Source organism: Marmota monax, unplaced genomic scaffold (genome assembly GCF_021218885.2).
Source record: "Marmota monax isolate L192 unplaced genomic scaffold, Marmota_monax_Labrador192_F-V1.1 WCK01_AAM20220418_F8-fsc00183, whole genome shotgun sequence".
NCBI lineage: Eukaryota > Metazoa > Chordata > Mammalia > Rodentia > Sciuridae > Marmota > Marmota monax.
In genome coordinates this window covers 1,345,592-1,358,349 of record NW_026694841.1, presented here as the reverse complement: position 1 = coordinate 1,358,349, position 12,758 = coordinate 1,345,592, and the positions used below count along the sequence as shown (strand labels likewise).

General features: G+C 51.6%; 1 protein-coding gene across 2 annotated transcripts in view; it reads right to left on the bottom strand.

Annotated features, from left to right (window-relative positions):
* LOC124080377 (cholesterol 24-hydroxylase) overlaps nucleotides 1–9,556 on the bottom strand; it is a 38,529-nt gene extending 28,973 nt beyond the window's left edge. For both annotated transcript variants that reach the window (XR_009225115.1, XM_046426297.2), the window contains exons 1-3: nucleotides 9,369–9,556; nucleotides 3,108–3,188; nucleotides 2,427–2,508 (exon numbers count right to left, since the gene is read on the bottom strand). Coding sequence is in view for 1 of the 2 variants with exons in the window: in XM_046426297.2 (XP_046282253.1) it covers nucleotides 2,427–2,508; nucleotides 3,108–3,188; nucleotides 9,369–9,487 (282 nt within the window). In the remaining variant the exon portion in view is untranslated. The remainder of the gene's footprint in view (nucleotides 1–2,426; nucleotides 2,509–3,107; nucleotides 3,189–9,368) is intronic.
* Between the last annotated feature and the right edge of the window lie 3,202 nt (nucleotides 9,557–12,758).

Here is a 12,758-nt window from a genome sequence, read left to right as displayed (position 1 = left end):
TGAGTAAATGTCATGAATGCCTTTGTACCAATTATTCTGACAACTTAAATGAAATGGACAATCCATGAAAGACATGAATTACCAAACTCAAGAAAAAACAACAACAACAAAAAATCAGAATGACCAAATGTCAATTAAATAAACTGAGAAGGAAATCCTGACACGTGCTACAATGTGGGTAGAACTAGGGGATGTTTTGAAAGCAAAATAAACCAATATCAAAAGAACCAAAATTCTATGAGTCCACCTAGATGAGGTGCTGCAGTTAGTCAAATTGATAGAGGCAATAAGTGTGGTGCTGGTTGCCAGGAGCTGGGGTAAAGGAAAATGGAGATTTATTGTTTAATGAGTACAGAGCCTCAGTTTGGGAAGATGAGGAAGTTCTGGAGTTGGGTGATGTTAAAGAATGCACAACAATGTGAAGGTACTTAATGTCCCTGAGCTGAACACTTAATTAAAACTGTAAATTTAGCAAGGTATGGTGGTGTGTAATTGCAACCCCAGCTATTGGGGAGGCTAAGGCAGAAGGATTGCAAAGTCAAGGTCAGTCTGGGCAACTGAGGGAGACCCTGTTTCAAAATAAAAATTTAAAAAGGCCTGGGGATGTGGTTTAGTGGTTGGACATATTTGCCTAACATGGGCAAGGCCCTGGCTACCAATACTAAAATAAATTATGCATTTTATGTTATATTTTATTTTATAATGCTTTAAAATTTAAAATATTTTTAAGTACACGACTTTTAAAACACATGAAATATTTATTTATTTATTTTATGTACCAGGGATTGAACACATAGGTATTTAACCACTGAGCCGCATCCCCAGACCATTTTTGTATTTAACTTAGAGACCGGGTCTCACTGAATTACTTAGGGCCTCAATAAATTGCTGAGGCTGGCTTTGAACTAGTAATCTCCTGCCTCACCCTCTGGAGCTGCTGGGATTACAGGCGTTCACCACCATGCCTAGTGAAATGTTTAATTTCTCAAAATACAAACAAAACTTCCCTTAAAGCCAAGTCTAGATCCATGGCCCCACTGGTGAATTCTATAGAACATTAAAGAAAATAGTAATACCATTCTTATGCAAATTCTTAAAAAAAAAAAACAAAAAACAGAGGAGGGATTACCACTTCCTGACTCGCCTTGAGTCTGGTATTAACCTGATACCAATACCTGACAAAGGCACTACAAGAAAGTAAATACAAGAACAAAAAACCTGAATCTAGAAAAATAAGCCTTAACATATCATGACCAGGAATGCAAGGTTTGTTTAATACTTGAGTATCAGTTGCCACACTCACATAATGCACCATACTAATATACACCTGCAAGTATCGTGAAAGTCTCTATGCATGTTCTTGGTCGCATACTTTAAAAACTCTTAAACAATGTCTGTGAAATTGAGCTTTTTTTGAAAATAATCTTTGACCTTCAGTTAGTAACACCATGGTTGTTCAGCCTGTCTCCTGAAGTGTGCCCAAAGTTGTATATTAGGGTTGGGGTATTGCTCAGGGGTAGAGCATTTACCCAACACATTTGAGGCCTTGGCTTCAATCCCCAGCACCACAAAAACAAAACAAAGCAAACCCCACTAACACCACCTGTTGTATTTCGCCCCTCACCGCGGCCACGCAGTGTCACAGCAGTATATCTAAACATCCACTCTAAAAAATAACAGTGCCAACACTAACTGAGCAAATGGCGTGTGCCTGGCATGGGCCCCATGGTTCCAGCCCACTGTTCTAAGAGAGGCAACATCCCTGTTTTATAGATGAGGAACCAGGCCCAGAATGAAGTCACTTGTCCTAGGTCCCACAGCCAGCCAGCCATAGAGCCCAGATTTGAGCCTGGTTTGGCCAACTCCAAAGCAGATGGTGGGTATTCATTCTTTATTCCTACATGGTACAGACTAATGCCATCTGTCTTGGTTTCCTCATCTCTAAAATGGGGACTAATAAGAGCCCCCACCCCGTGAAGATGAAATGGGTCAACAGTGATGGAGTACCTAGAAAAGTACCTGGCACACAGTAAGCACTGCTTGAGTATCTTAGAAGCTTCGTGTTAGGCAAATCCACCCATATTTGATTCTCATCAGAGAGCTTCAAGGTAGGGTTAAAATTGCTGCCTCTTTAGATGAAGAACTGAGGCCAAGAAAGGCAAATCCACTACATTTTAACCAGATGGATCAAATTCCCAGCCCAAACAGGAACAGCAGAGTCCCCTCCCTCTCCGTGTGCCCATGGCAGTGCTTGGAGGTGGCCCCAGTGGTGGCCTCTTTCTAAGAGGCCTCCCCTTCTGGAACCTTGGGAGAACAGCCCGAATGCATCTGGCTCTGGAGCCGTCCTCCATGTCCCTGGGACCAGGTTTCACTCCCCCAACCCAGGGAAAGGGAGGGAGCTGCCCTGGAAACCACACCTTCCCTACCTTGACTGACTCAGGGCTTGTGACGATGACAGAGGTTTTGTGGAAGACGTTGACACGCACAACAGGTCCGTACTTCTTAGCCCTGGAAATCAAAGTGACCAGAAGGAGGCTGTCAACCATCAGAGATGTGCCCCTCAGCCCAGCCTCAGCCCAGGGGGTGCCCTACTGCCAGGAGAAACAGCAGCATCCTGTCCCAGAAGGTGCTCAGCACAGGGCAGGAGAAGAACCCCGTGCTGGGGGTCCGGAGGCCTGGGGGTGAGGCTCTGCTCTTGCCCAACCATGGCTGAGTCACATCCCCCTCTGGGCCTCAATCTCCATGCCCATGAGATAGGACTGCAAGACCCTCATTCAATTGCCTGGGAAGGTCCTTCTGGGAACCATATCTTCACGACAACTTTTCTTGGGAAGCCCTTTGAAGAGCGTTAAGTCCCATCCCAAACAATGACAGTCTTGTCCCCTGCCACACACCCAGTTTATAGATAAGGAAACTCAGGCTCAAAGAGCTTCTGAAGGCTGGTCTAAGGTCCCCCCTTTGATGAATGGCACAAGGTGGCCTCCATCCACCCTCATTCAGGTGTGGCCTGGGCCAGGGGAGGGTGGGGCTGGGATTTGTGTGACTAAACAGGATGACTTCCCCCTGGGGACCTGGAGTAAGGCAACAAGTGACAAGTTTGAACCCACCAATCCAAAAACACATCTTGGAGCACACGGCCACAAACCTCGTCCTTTTTCCAAAAGTAGGGGAGGTGTCCTAGAAGGAAACTGGAAGAAGAGGAAGCATTAGGCTCAGCAGCAGCACCACTGAAGGCTGTCCACCCCCACAGGACACAGGGAGGCCTGAGCGAGAAGGCCGTGGGCTGGCTCAGGACCACCAGGCAGTGAGCAGAAAGGACGCAACCCCGGTCCCACCAGCGCTAAAGGCTTCCTTGGAGGGGAGGCATTGTCCCTGGCCAGAGCTCCAGGGCTGGCACATAGCAAGGTTCAGGAGCATGATGTGTCTCGCCTTCTGACATCCGTGGCGTACTTCCTGTGGCGAGCACCATGCTAAGTCTCACCCCACCTGGGCACTCTGTCTCCTGGGTAAGCTAGGTATCATGAACCGTGTCATTTGTAGGACAGTGAGGTAGGGACCTGCCCACAACTGCACTTCTGGTCCCAGGGTGCTCCAAAAGCCTCACCAAGGGCCAGTTTATCTAAGTCTGCATGGGAGGCACTGGAGCATAGCAAGCCTGTTGGGTGTGACCTTGAAGCACATTTCAGGATGCCCGTGACTTCTTGCCTCTTACATGATTTTATTCCAATCATGCTCACTGCAGCATCCCAAATGGGTGACGATGAGACTGCAGTTGGAGTTTTCTGGGTCATGGAGCTCAGATTCTCCCAGGGAGAGATGGAGAGAAGATTAAAAAGAGGAAGTAAATAAACATGATGCCAGAGTGATGGGAGAAAAACAGGATACATACTGGGACGAGAGTGCTGGGGAGAGGGGCAGGAATGGCCATTTATACAGGCAGGAACATCTCTCCAAGAATGTGGCCTGTGATCTGACACGTGCAAGTAGTAAAGGATTTGGCCACACAGGTATTTAGGGAAATAGCAGTCCAGGCAACAGGAGCTGGTGCAAAGGCCCTGGGGTACGCATGTGCTTAGATAGCGAGAAACCCCCTGTAGCCAGAGCAGAGTACTTAAGAGTACAAGGTGGGGTCACCAAAGTTGTTCAGTGGACATAGGATGCCATAGGCTGTTGATCAAACTTTGCTTTGAAATCAGTCACATGGGACCACTGTAGGGTTCAAGCAGTGGAGGGATCTGATTTGGGCAGATCCCAAATAGATTCTTTCTGCTGCTGTGCTGAGAGTAACTGGAGTGGGACAGGGGACTGGAGTGAAAGCAGGGGCACCAGTGAGGGGCTAGGAGAGGCGATGAGGCCAGACCAGGTTAGGGCAGTGGAGGTGATAAGAAGTCAGATTTCTGACTGTCCTCAAAGGCACAGCCAACAGCGCACACTGACCACACTGATGTGGTGGTAAGGCATGGGAGGTGCCAAGGGTGCCCCGGGCTGTGGCCTTGGAAGCTGGGAGAGTGGGTGGAGCTGCTGTTCACTAAGATGAGAAGGACCGAGCAGAGCTCGCTGGGCTGGCAGACGGCCTCCTGCCCACCTCATGATTCTGCCACCAGGACCCCTCTGGCTCTGCTCCAGAGAGGAATGGGCCACAAGTTCCAGGAGGTAAACACACCGTGGAGAAGCCCCCACCACCAGCCCCGGCTCCCTCCACCTCTGCCGGGTGGCTCTGGCATGTTCTCTGTCCAGGACACTGAAGGACCAGGCAGGATGAGGACGGGGAGCTGACAACTGGGTACCCCTGGGGTTCTGGAGCAAAGCTCATTCAGTGGAGAGGCAGGAGCCAAAGTTCCGAGTTCCGAGGCAGAGTTGGCCATGGGGTAGGAGCTGCAGGGAGCGAGAGGGTGAAGGGCAGGGTCTTCCAAGCCGGGGATTGGACAGCAGGTTATATCAAATGGTGTGGTGCAGAAGAGAGGACCAACTGATGGCCAGGGTGGGGGGCAGAGGATGGCTGGGGCAGGGTGGCTGAGCAGAGGGGCAGGCTGGCCTGGGCCAGGACACCGACATCCATCTGCAAGAACAGATGGAAGACACAGGGTGGGCATCGAGGCGCAGGCCCCTGGAAAGAAGTTCTCTGCACTCATTCCGTTGGCTCAGGGAAGTAGGAGGCGAGAATAAAAGCCGAGTGTGTGGGTGGAGGAGAAGGTGATGGAAGTCAAGAGAAGGCAAGAGAGCAGACTGGAGAGTGGGCGGAAAAATGCTCTGGGGCAGGAAGTACACAGTGACCCTGGCAAAGGAGGCCCATTCCAGGTGAGTAGCCCTGCACCGACACCACTCAGCTTACAGAAGGATGAACAGACAGGCTGTATTTTCAGAGTAATCTAACATTCTTACTGTCAATCCCAAAATCTATTCGTGTTGGGGGAATGGTCTCATTCTTGTAGGCCTGTGTGACTCCAGTGGGTCCCCAGCTGCTGGGGTCTACCACCACCTGGGAAGAAAGGCAAATGTCACCAAAAGGTGACAGAGGGCAGGGAGTTGGGTAGGATTCCCATGGCCAGTCAAGAAAGGAAACTAAGAGCTATTCCTTCTGGTTCCTGCAGGAGATGCCAGGAGAGGACAGCAGGAGGCCGGGTGTTGGAAATAGGCAGGTATGGCTGAGGGGATCGCGCCACACTGGGGCTTTCAGCTCAGCACCCCCAACGGACAGAAGCCCACTTGCCACACCCCTGGTGATAGACTGGATATGGTAGGGCAGCCCAGAGAGATGGGGCGGACAGAGAGTCCCCCTGTCTGGCACTGTCCAGCACGTCCACTTTCCTATAGCACTGTGATTGGCCAGGTGTGAATCCAAGGTTTGCTATGGTGACAGAAAGCCCTGGACAGGAACCAGAGGAGGGGCCCACAGTGAGACCACTTGGGGATGAAGGGAGCCTACGCCCTGGCTGAGCAGTGGGGACCCCACCAGGGGTGAGAGCTGGGTCAGTGCCTCACCTGGTGGGCCGGGACGGCGAGTGTTCAGCTGCGCATCCAAAATCTACTGGCTGCACCACAGACAGAGCCCGAGGAGGGGCCTCGCCATGGCTGGGAAACACCCTGGGCAGCTGGGCAAGTCAGACGGGAGGAGAGAACCAGCTCTGTCCGGAGTCAAAGTCAAAAAAATGTCTTCCAAAATAAATAAAAACCAGGAGAGACCGTGCAGTGTCAAGTTGACACCACTGCACGCCACCAGACGGTCGGGGCTGATGAGAACATTAGAGAGCCGCGACAGAGAAATAAAGACGCAACCCACATGGGTGTGAGACAGGCAGGGGGCTCTAAGTTTTTGTCTGTTAAATGAATCAGTGCAGAGGGACATGGTAATAAGAGCACAGAGAAGGTCACTGGGAGGACATCCTGGAGAAGAGGGCCTCCTGCAGAAGAAGGTCAGAGGGTGGGCCAGGCCACAGCAGCTATAGAGGTTTCTTGCTACAAGCTGGCAAAGCCTTGGAATAACAAGGGACAAATGCCACTACTGGAACCCTACTACACAGACCTCCTGTCAATTACGGCAATCACGGTTCCAGGATTGAGGCTTTGAATGCCGAAATATCTAATTTGTGCTAGGAAAGTTTTCAGAACTTTCATCAAGCGGTTTTATATTTGACCACCAATCAAGTTGTAATCCAAAATCTTTATATATGCACTGTTCAGTTCACCTCCTTAATAAAGAGCCCTACAGTGATTATATTCAGCCTTCTTCTACTTTTCTGCCCCCTCCCACACACCTGTAGGTCACAGGTAAACTCTTGGTGCAAGAGATGGGGATCATTCAGCCGTAAAAAGAGAAGAAATATGCACACATTCCACTATATGGATAAACCTCGAATACATTAAGTAAAAGAAGCCAGACTCAAAGGCCATATATTTATGATTCCATTCATATGAAATATCCAAAGTAGGTGAATCTGTAGAGACAGAAAGCAGATTAGTGCTGGGGCTGATGGGGTGGGATATGAGGAGTAATAGCTAATAGGTAAAGGGTTTCTTCTTAAAGGGACAAAAATGTCCTGAAAGTAGTGGTGATGGTTTTATGACTCTGCTACTATATTAAAATCACTGAATTAGAAGCCATGCAGTGGTGCATGTTTGAAATCCCAGCAACTCGGGAGGCAGAGATAAGAGGATCACGAGTTCAAAGCCAGCCTCAGCAATGGCGAGACACTAAGCAACTCAGTGAGACCCTGACCTAAATAAAATACAAAATAGGGCTGGGGATGTAGCTCAGTGGTCCAGTGGTCCAGTGGCATTGGTCCAGTGGTCCAGTTCCCTGGAGTTCAATCCCCAGTAACCCCCCGCCAAAATCACTGAATAATATACTTTAAAGGGGTAAATTTTACAGTATGCAAGTTATATCTTTTTTTTTTTTTTTTAAAGAGAGAGTGAGAGAGGGAGAGAGAGAATTTTTAATATTTATTTTTTAGTTATCAGCGGACACAACATCTTTGTTTGTATGTGGTGCTGAGGATCGAACCCGGGCTGCACGCATGCCAGGCGAGCGCGCTACCGCTTGAGCCACATTCCCAGCCCTGCAAGTTATATCTTGATTTAAAAAAAATATGTAGAGATAGGGAGTTGACTTAATTTCTTCCTTCTTCACATACAGAGATCCAACCAGGTATGTAATGTTTGAAGCTCTTGGGGTTATAAGGAGACTGAGACCCATGAGAACAAGCGCAAAAACACGCATTCCCAGCTTTGGTTACTGAGTTGGAGAGTGCTAGTGCGCCTAACGGAACTGTAGATTTCCACCATTCAACCTTGAATCACTATTTATTGTCTACTGTGCATGTGCCAGGTGCTGCTGTGTTGGGATGTCAGGACACAGCAGTGAATGAGACAGACACAGGCCCCAGGGGAGAGACAGGCACTTAACATGAGGTTGCACAAATAATTTGCCAGTTACCATTATGCTGTTAAAAACTACATGGTGGCTTAAGGGTTTATGAAACAAATGCAATAAATCCAAGATCAGGCAAGGAGGGATCTCTCTGAAGAGTTAGCTTCTAATCCAAGCATGGAGGGCTAGGGAAAGATCCACCTAGGTGGAGTAGAAAGCAGAACTGCTCATCAAGGGAAAGGAGGTACCAGGAAGACCCAAAAGTTGGAAAGGGCAGAGACAACAGAGAGCCAAGGGGAGAACAGTTGCCTCCCCATGTCACCAGCCAGAGATCATTCCTGAAACCACCGAACAGAAATTCAGGCTCTAGAGCCAGCACTTCTGGCTTGGGCTGGAGACAGATACCTTCCAGAATGTTCATGCCCTGAGATTTTAAAAAGTGTGTCTAATACCATTGTTTATTCATTCATTCAACAGATATTTATTGAGCAACTGCAACATGCCAGGTGCTGGGTATACACACGTGAACACAGAGCATCCCTACCCTCTTGGGGCTCACAGTCTAAACGGGGAGACAGACAATCAACAGGTGAACAGACAGTCAACAGGTGGAAAGGTGCCTTCAGGAGAGATGGCCTCATAAAGAGTTTGGGGCTGAGTGGTTTGACACAGAGTGGTTGGGGAAAGCCTATCAGAGGTGACAGAGGAAGAAGCCCACCATGCCTAGGCTCCAGAAGGGAAGGGGAAGATCTGGTGGGGTGAGAGCCAGCTTGGGATAGAGGGAGGGCAGCAGTGAGCAGCAAGACAGAAGAGAAGGGTGCAGAGCTGGCCGGGAGAACTCATCAGGGGCCTTGCTGGCCATGCAGTGGACTTAATTTGGAACTGGGTTTTTTGGTTCTGAAGTGATGGAAAGCCCTAGGAGCAGGGAAATGACATAGCAACTCCAAAATTCAGCAACTCCAAAGTTCTGGTGAGGGGGTTGGTAAGTTGGGTGGGGACCAAGAATGGGACAAAAGTACTGAAATGATAACGGGTATTTCCCAGGACAGAAACACAACAAACACGAGGGAATGTAACCAAAGAGTGCACTTTGCTAGGTTAATCCTGTCCGAATCCCAAAGTTAAGAGCACCCACTTTGGAGTCAGGCTGACGTGAGCTTAAATCTAGGCTTATCAACTGTGTGACCTTGGGCAGGTGACTTCGCTTCTGCGCGCCTCAGCCTCCTGGTCTGAACGATGGGTTAACAATAGAGCCTACCTGACAAGGTTGTCGCTGCTATCACATTTGTGGGGCCCAGACGAGCGGCGGGCGCCCAGCAGCTGCTGCGGCTGTGAGTAATTTGTTACTAAGAATAGTTAGCGCCCCTCTCACGGCCTCGGTCTCCAAGCGGTCGCGCGCAAAGACCAAGCTGGACCCCCAGACCCGATGCTGGCAGGGACGCGGCCCCCGGCCCCCCAGTCGAGCGCCCCATCCAGGCCCCCGCCCCCACCCCCCGCTCACCTGGGCCGCGGCGGCCCGGGGATGTGCTCATAGCGGCTGCGAGCGCGATGCACGAAGGTGCAGCAGAGGCCGAAGGCGAGCAGGACGGCGCTGCCGAGTAGCAGCAGCCCGGGGCTCATGGCTCCGGGCCAGGCCAGGCCAGGCCAGGCCGGGTGGGCGCCCGTGCCGAGGGGGCGGGAGGCCGCGAGCGACTCGGCTGTCAGAGCCGCGCGCCGCCTCGGCCCCAGGCCCGGCGCTCCCCAGCACCGCCCCCGGCCGCTCGGCTCCGCCCCCTCCGGCTCGGCCACGCCCCGGGCGCGCGGTCCCCGCCAACCACGTCTCCAAGTTCGACTCCAGAGCTTGGAGCCCGCCCCCTCTACGCCACGCCCCCACTTAAGCTCCTCCCCGATCTTCACACAGCCGGGTCTCAGACCCTGCCCAGAGCAGGAGGTCTCCACCAATCATAACTTCGCTTCTGGCTCGCACCCCCAGACCCCGCCCTTCCCCGCCCTCTCAGGCTCAGGCTCCGCCCCGGCAGCAGCCCCGCCCCAAACGCGTTGTCCTTGGCAACCCTGATTTCTCAGCGCGTGCTACCCCGGCGGCCGTGTGAAGTCTAACGGGTTGGCTCCGCCCCCTTGGCGCCTCCAAATAGCGGCGTCTCTCCACGCGCGGTCCTAGGTCCCTTCCTTTCTTGCTCAAACCTTCTGGAAACCCCATCGAAGCCATCAGATTCCGGCGTTACGCCGACGGTTCCCAAGCCTCTTCCTCCAACCCAGTCTCCCAAAGTTGGTCTACCCAGATGCCCCGCGGGCGCCTCTCCTCGCCGGCCTGTAGGTGCCCGCGGTCCGCCAGCAGGCTCCAGCTGGTGACGAGGACCCCGCGGGACACAGGGAGGCCTGAGTCTGCGGATGAAGCACGCTGCGGGACTCGAGCTGCTCTCTTCGAGTCCTGGCCCCGCCAAGTCTCCCAGACCCAGGTTGCCCGAGCGTGTGGCCCCGGGTCCGGAGCACCTGGCGTTGGAGTGGGCATCATGTACCCTTGAGCCTCTCCCTGGGGAAAGCGAGGAGTGTGACCCAGGTGGCCAAAGGCTTCTCCTACTCATCCGGGTTTGTCCAAAGAGGCCAACTCTGGGCTTTTAATTTCACTGTGCCTATCCCAATGGTCACCCAAAGTGTCAGCTGTGGACTGCAAGGGCCAGGTGTGCCTACTCCTAGAGCAGGTAAAGATCTTCTGGGCTAGAGTGGGAACGCCAGAAGAGTTCGGACGCTGCGGGACTTCTGGGAAGAGGCCATACACTTGCCCTAGTCTTGGGCCAGTCCTGGAGAGGTTGGGGATTGAAAAACAGTGACCTGTGTGCCCACCTTTCCAGGTATAGCCAGGGACAGTAACCCTTATGGTCTGCGGGGTGATGGAGAAGGCCAAGCTTTCAGACGCGTGCCTTGCACGGAATAGACAAGATTTCCGCTCCCGAGGACACCGCCGCCTAGGCTGGTCCGGCTGCCAGGAGTCCATCCCATTGCAGGGACTTGGACCGTCAAGCTGGGGACGGTGACTTGCCACCGCGCCCCCGCGTGGCGGCCAGAAGCAGACGTAGGAGTGCACCGAAGACCTCAGGCTCTTGGGACTGCCAGGAGAAAGGCAGTGAGGTCAGCCAATCCCCACCTTGTGGGCTGTGAGAGCTCCAAGATTTGGGGGCAATTTGGAAGCAGGGTGGGGTTGCAATCAGGAGGGATGTAGATTTGTGCTCTCAGGTGAGTGTGTGGTTAGCTAGAAAAAGAAAAGTGACAGGACACTTTTAAAACCAGAGTTCCTGGCATCATGCCCTGAGTTTACAAAAAGTTTCAGGCTGTATGGCGACCACTCTGCATGCTTTGTTCCTCTGGAGCCTGCACAGTGGTTTTCTTGAGGACAGGCCCAGATCCTGAACAGCTCTGGGCACAGGCTGGGGCCCCATGAGAGGCAGGCATAGAGCAGCATCTGGGCACAATTGCCAGCTGAGCCCGTCCACCTAGGGCTGAGGGGTTGATGTTAATACTCTGTGGAACATCAGGCAATATCAGTGACCTCTGATTCAGCCCAACTGTTGCTCACCCCTGCACTTTTGTCCATAGAGAACCCCCTTCCTCCCACTATGTTGGACAACAGTCTCCCCTACCCAAGGCACCACATGTCACCCTGTTCTTTGAGAAATCAGGTGGTGGGACATGGGCGTGCACAGAGGCTCCAAGGCTGAAGGTCCTTTTCCTGGGCCGGCAGCACTGCCAGCTGCAGCAGAGGGTACTACCTGGAAGGGCCACCACCTGCCCCTTCACAGGGATGGTCTAGACCAATGTCATCCAGTATGGTAGCCTCTGTCCACATGTGGCTATGGAGCACTTGAACAGTGGCTAGTCCAAACTGGGATGGGCTGTGTGGGTAAATTACACATCAGATTTCATAAATTGAACGCCCAGAGAAGTTGTTTTTAAAAAGTCATTGATATTTTTGTATTTATTACCTGTTAAAATACTATTTTGTATGTTGCTTAAATAAAATATATTATTATAACTAATTCCATCTAGTCTTCTTACTTTTTAATAGGGCTACTAGAAAAATTTTAATCGCCCATGTGGCTCATATCATACTTTATTGAACAGCACTAGCATGACTCTGACTCTCAAAGTCTGGCCCCTAGGCACAACCCAGGAACTTGGTGGAACTGCGAAGCTTCAGCCTCTCCCCAACCTGAGTCAAAACTGTGCTGGAACCCAGCCACCTGGGTCTTAAGCTGCCCTGCATGGGATTCTCCTCAAGCCTGAAAACAAGCCACCAGTGTAGACCTGCCATAAAGGGAGTAGTTTCCCAGCAGGAACCTCTGGGGAGATGCAGCCAGGACGGTGGCTCTGAAGTGGCCGCCCTACTTGGGTGCCTCTCAGGCAGAGGGGCAGGAGCCAGGGAAGAAGGAGGACCAGGCCCTGGGAGAGCCAGCCTCCATTCAAAACTGCCTTGGAAGCCCTGGAGACTGGTTACATAACCACCCTGGGATGGAAAAGAGGGACTGTGATATTGGTGGTGGCTTGTGGGGCCACTGTTAAGATCAAATGAGCCGACACACTGGAGACATGTGGCATGCAGTCAGTGCTCAATAAAAGCTAGTTCTCAGCAGGGGAGGGGAAGCAAGCACAGACGCGACAACAAGAAGACCTGAGTTCTCCACGTTATTCTAAAGGAGCTCATTTTCCTCCCACTTTAAGGATTTCTTCCCGTATCATTCCAGTGCTGGTCTCCAGTATGCCCATTCCCACTCTGTCTTATACAGTTGGAAGCTGCCAGCATAGATACCACTAGATTGATCCAGAGCTTTCTGCCCAGGAAGCCGCCTGGAACATATTGGGCACATTTGCAATGTTACCTCTTTTTTTTTTTTTAATA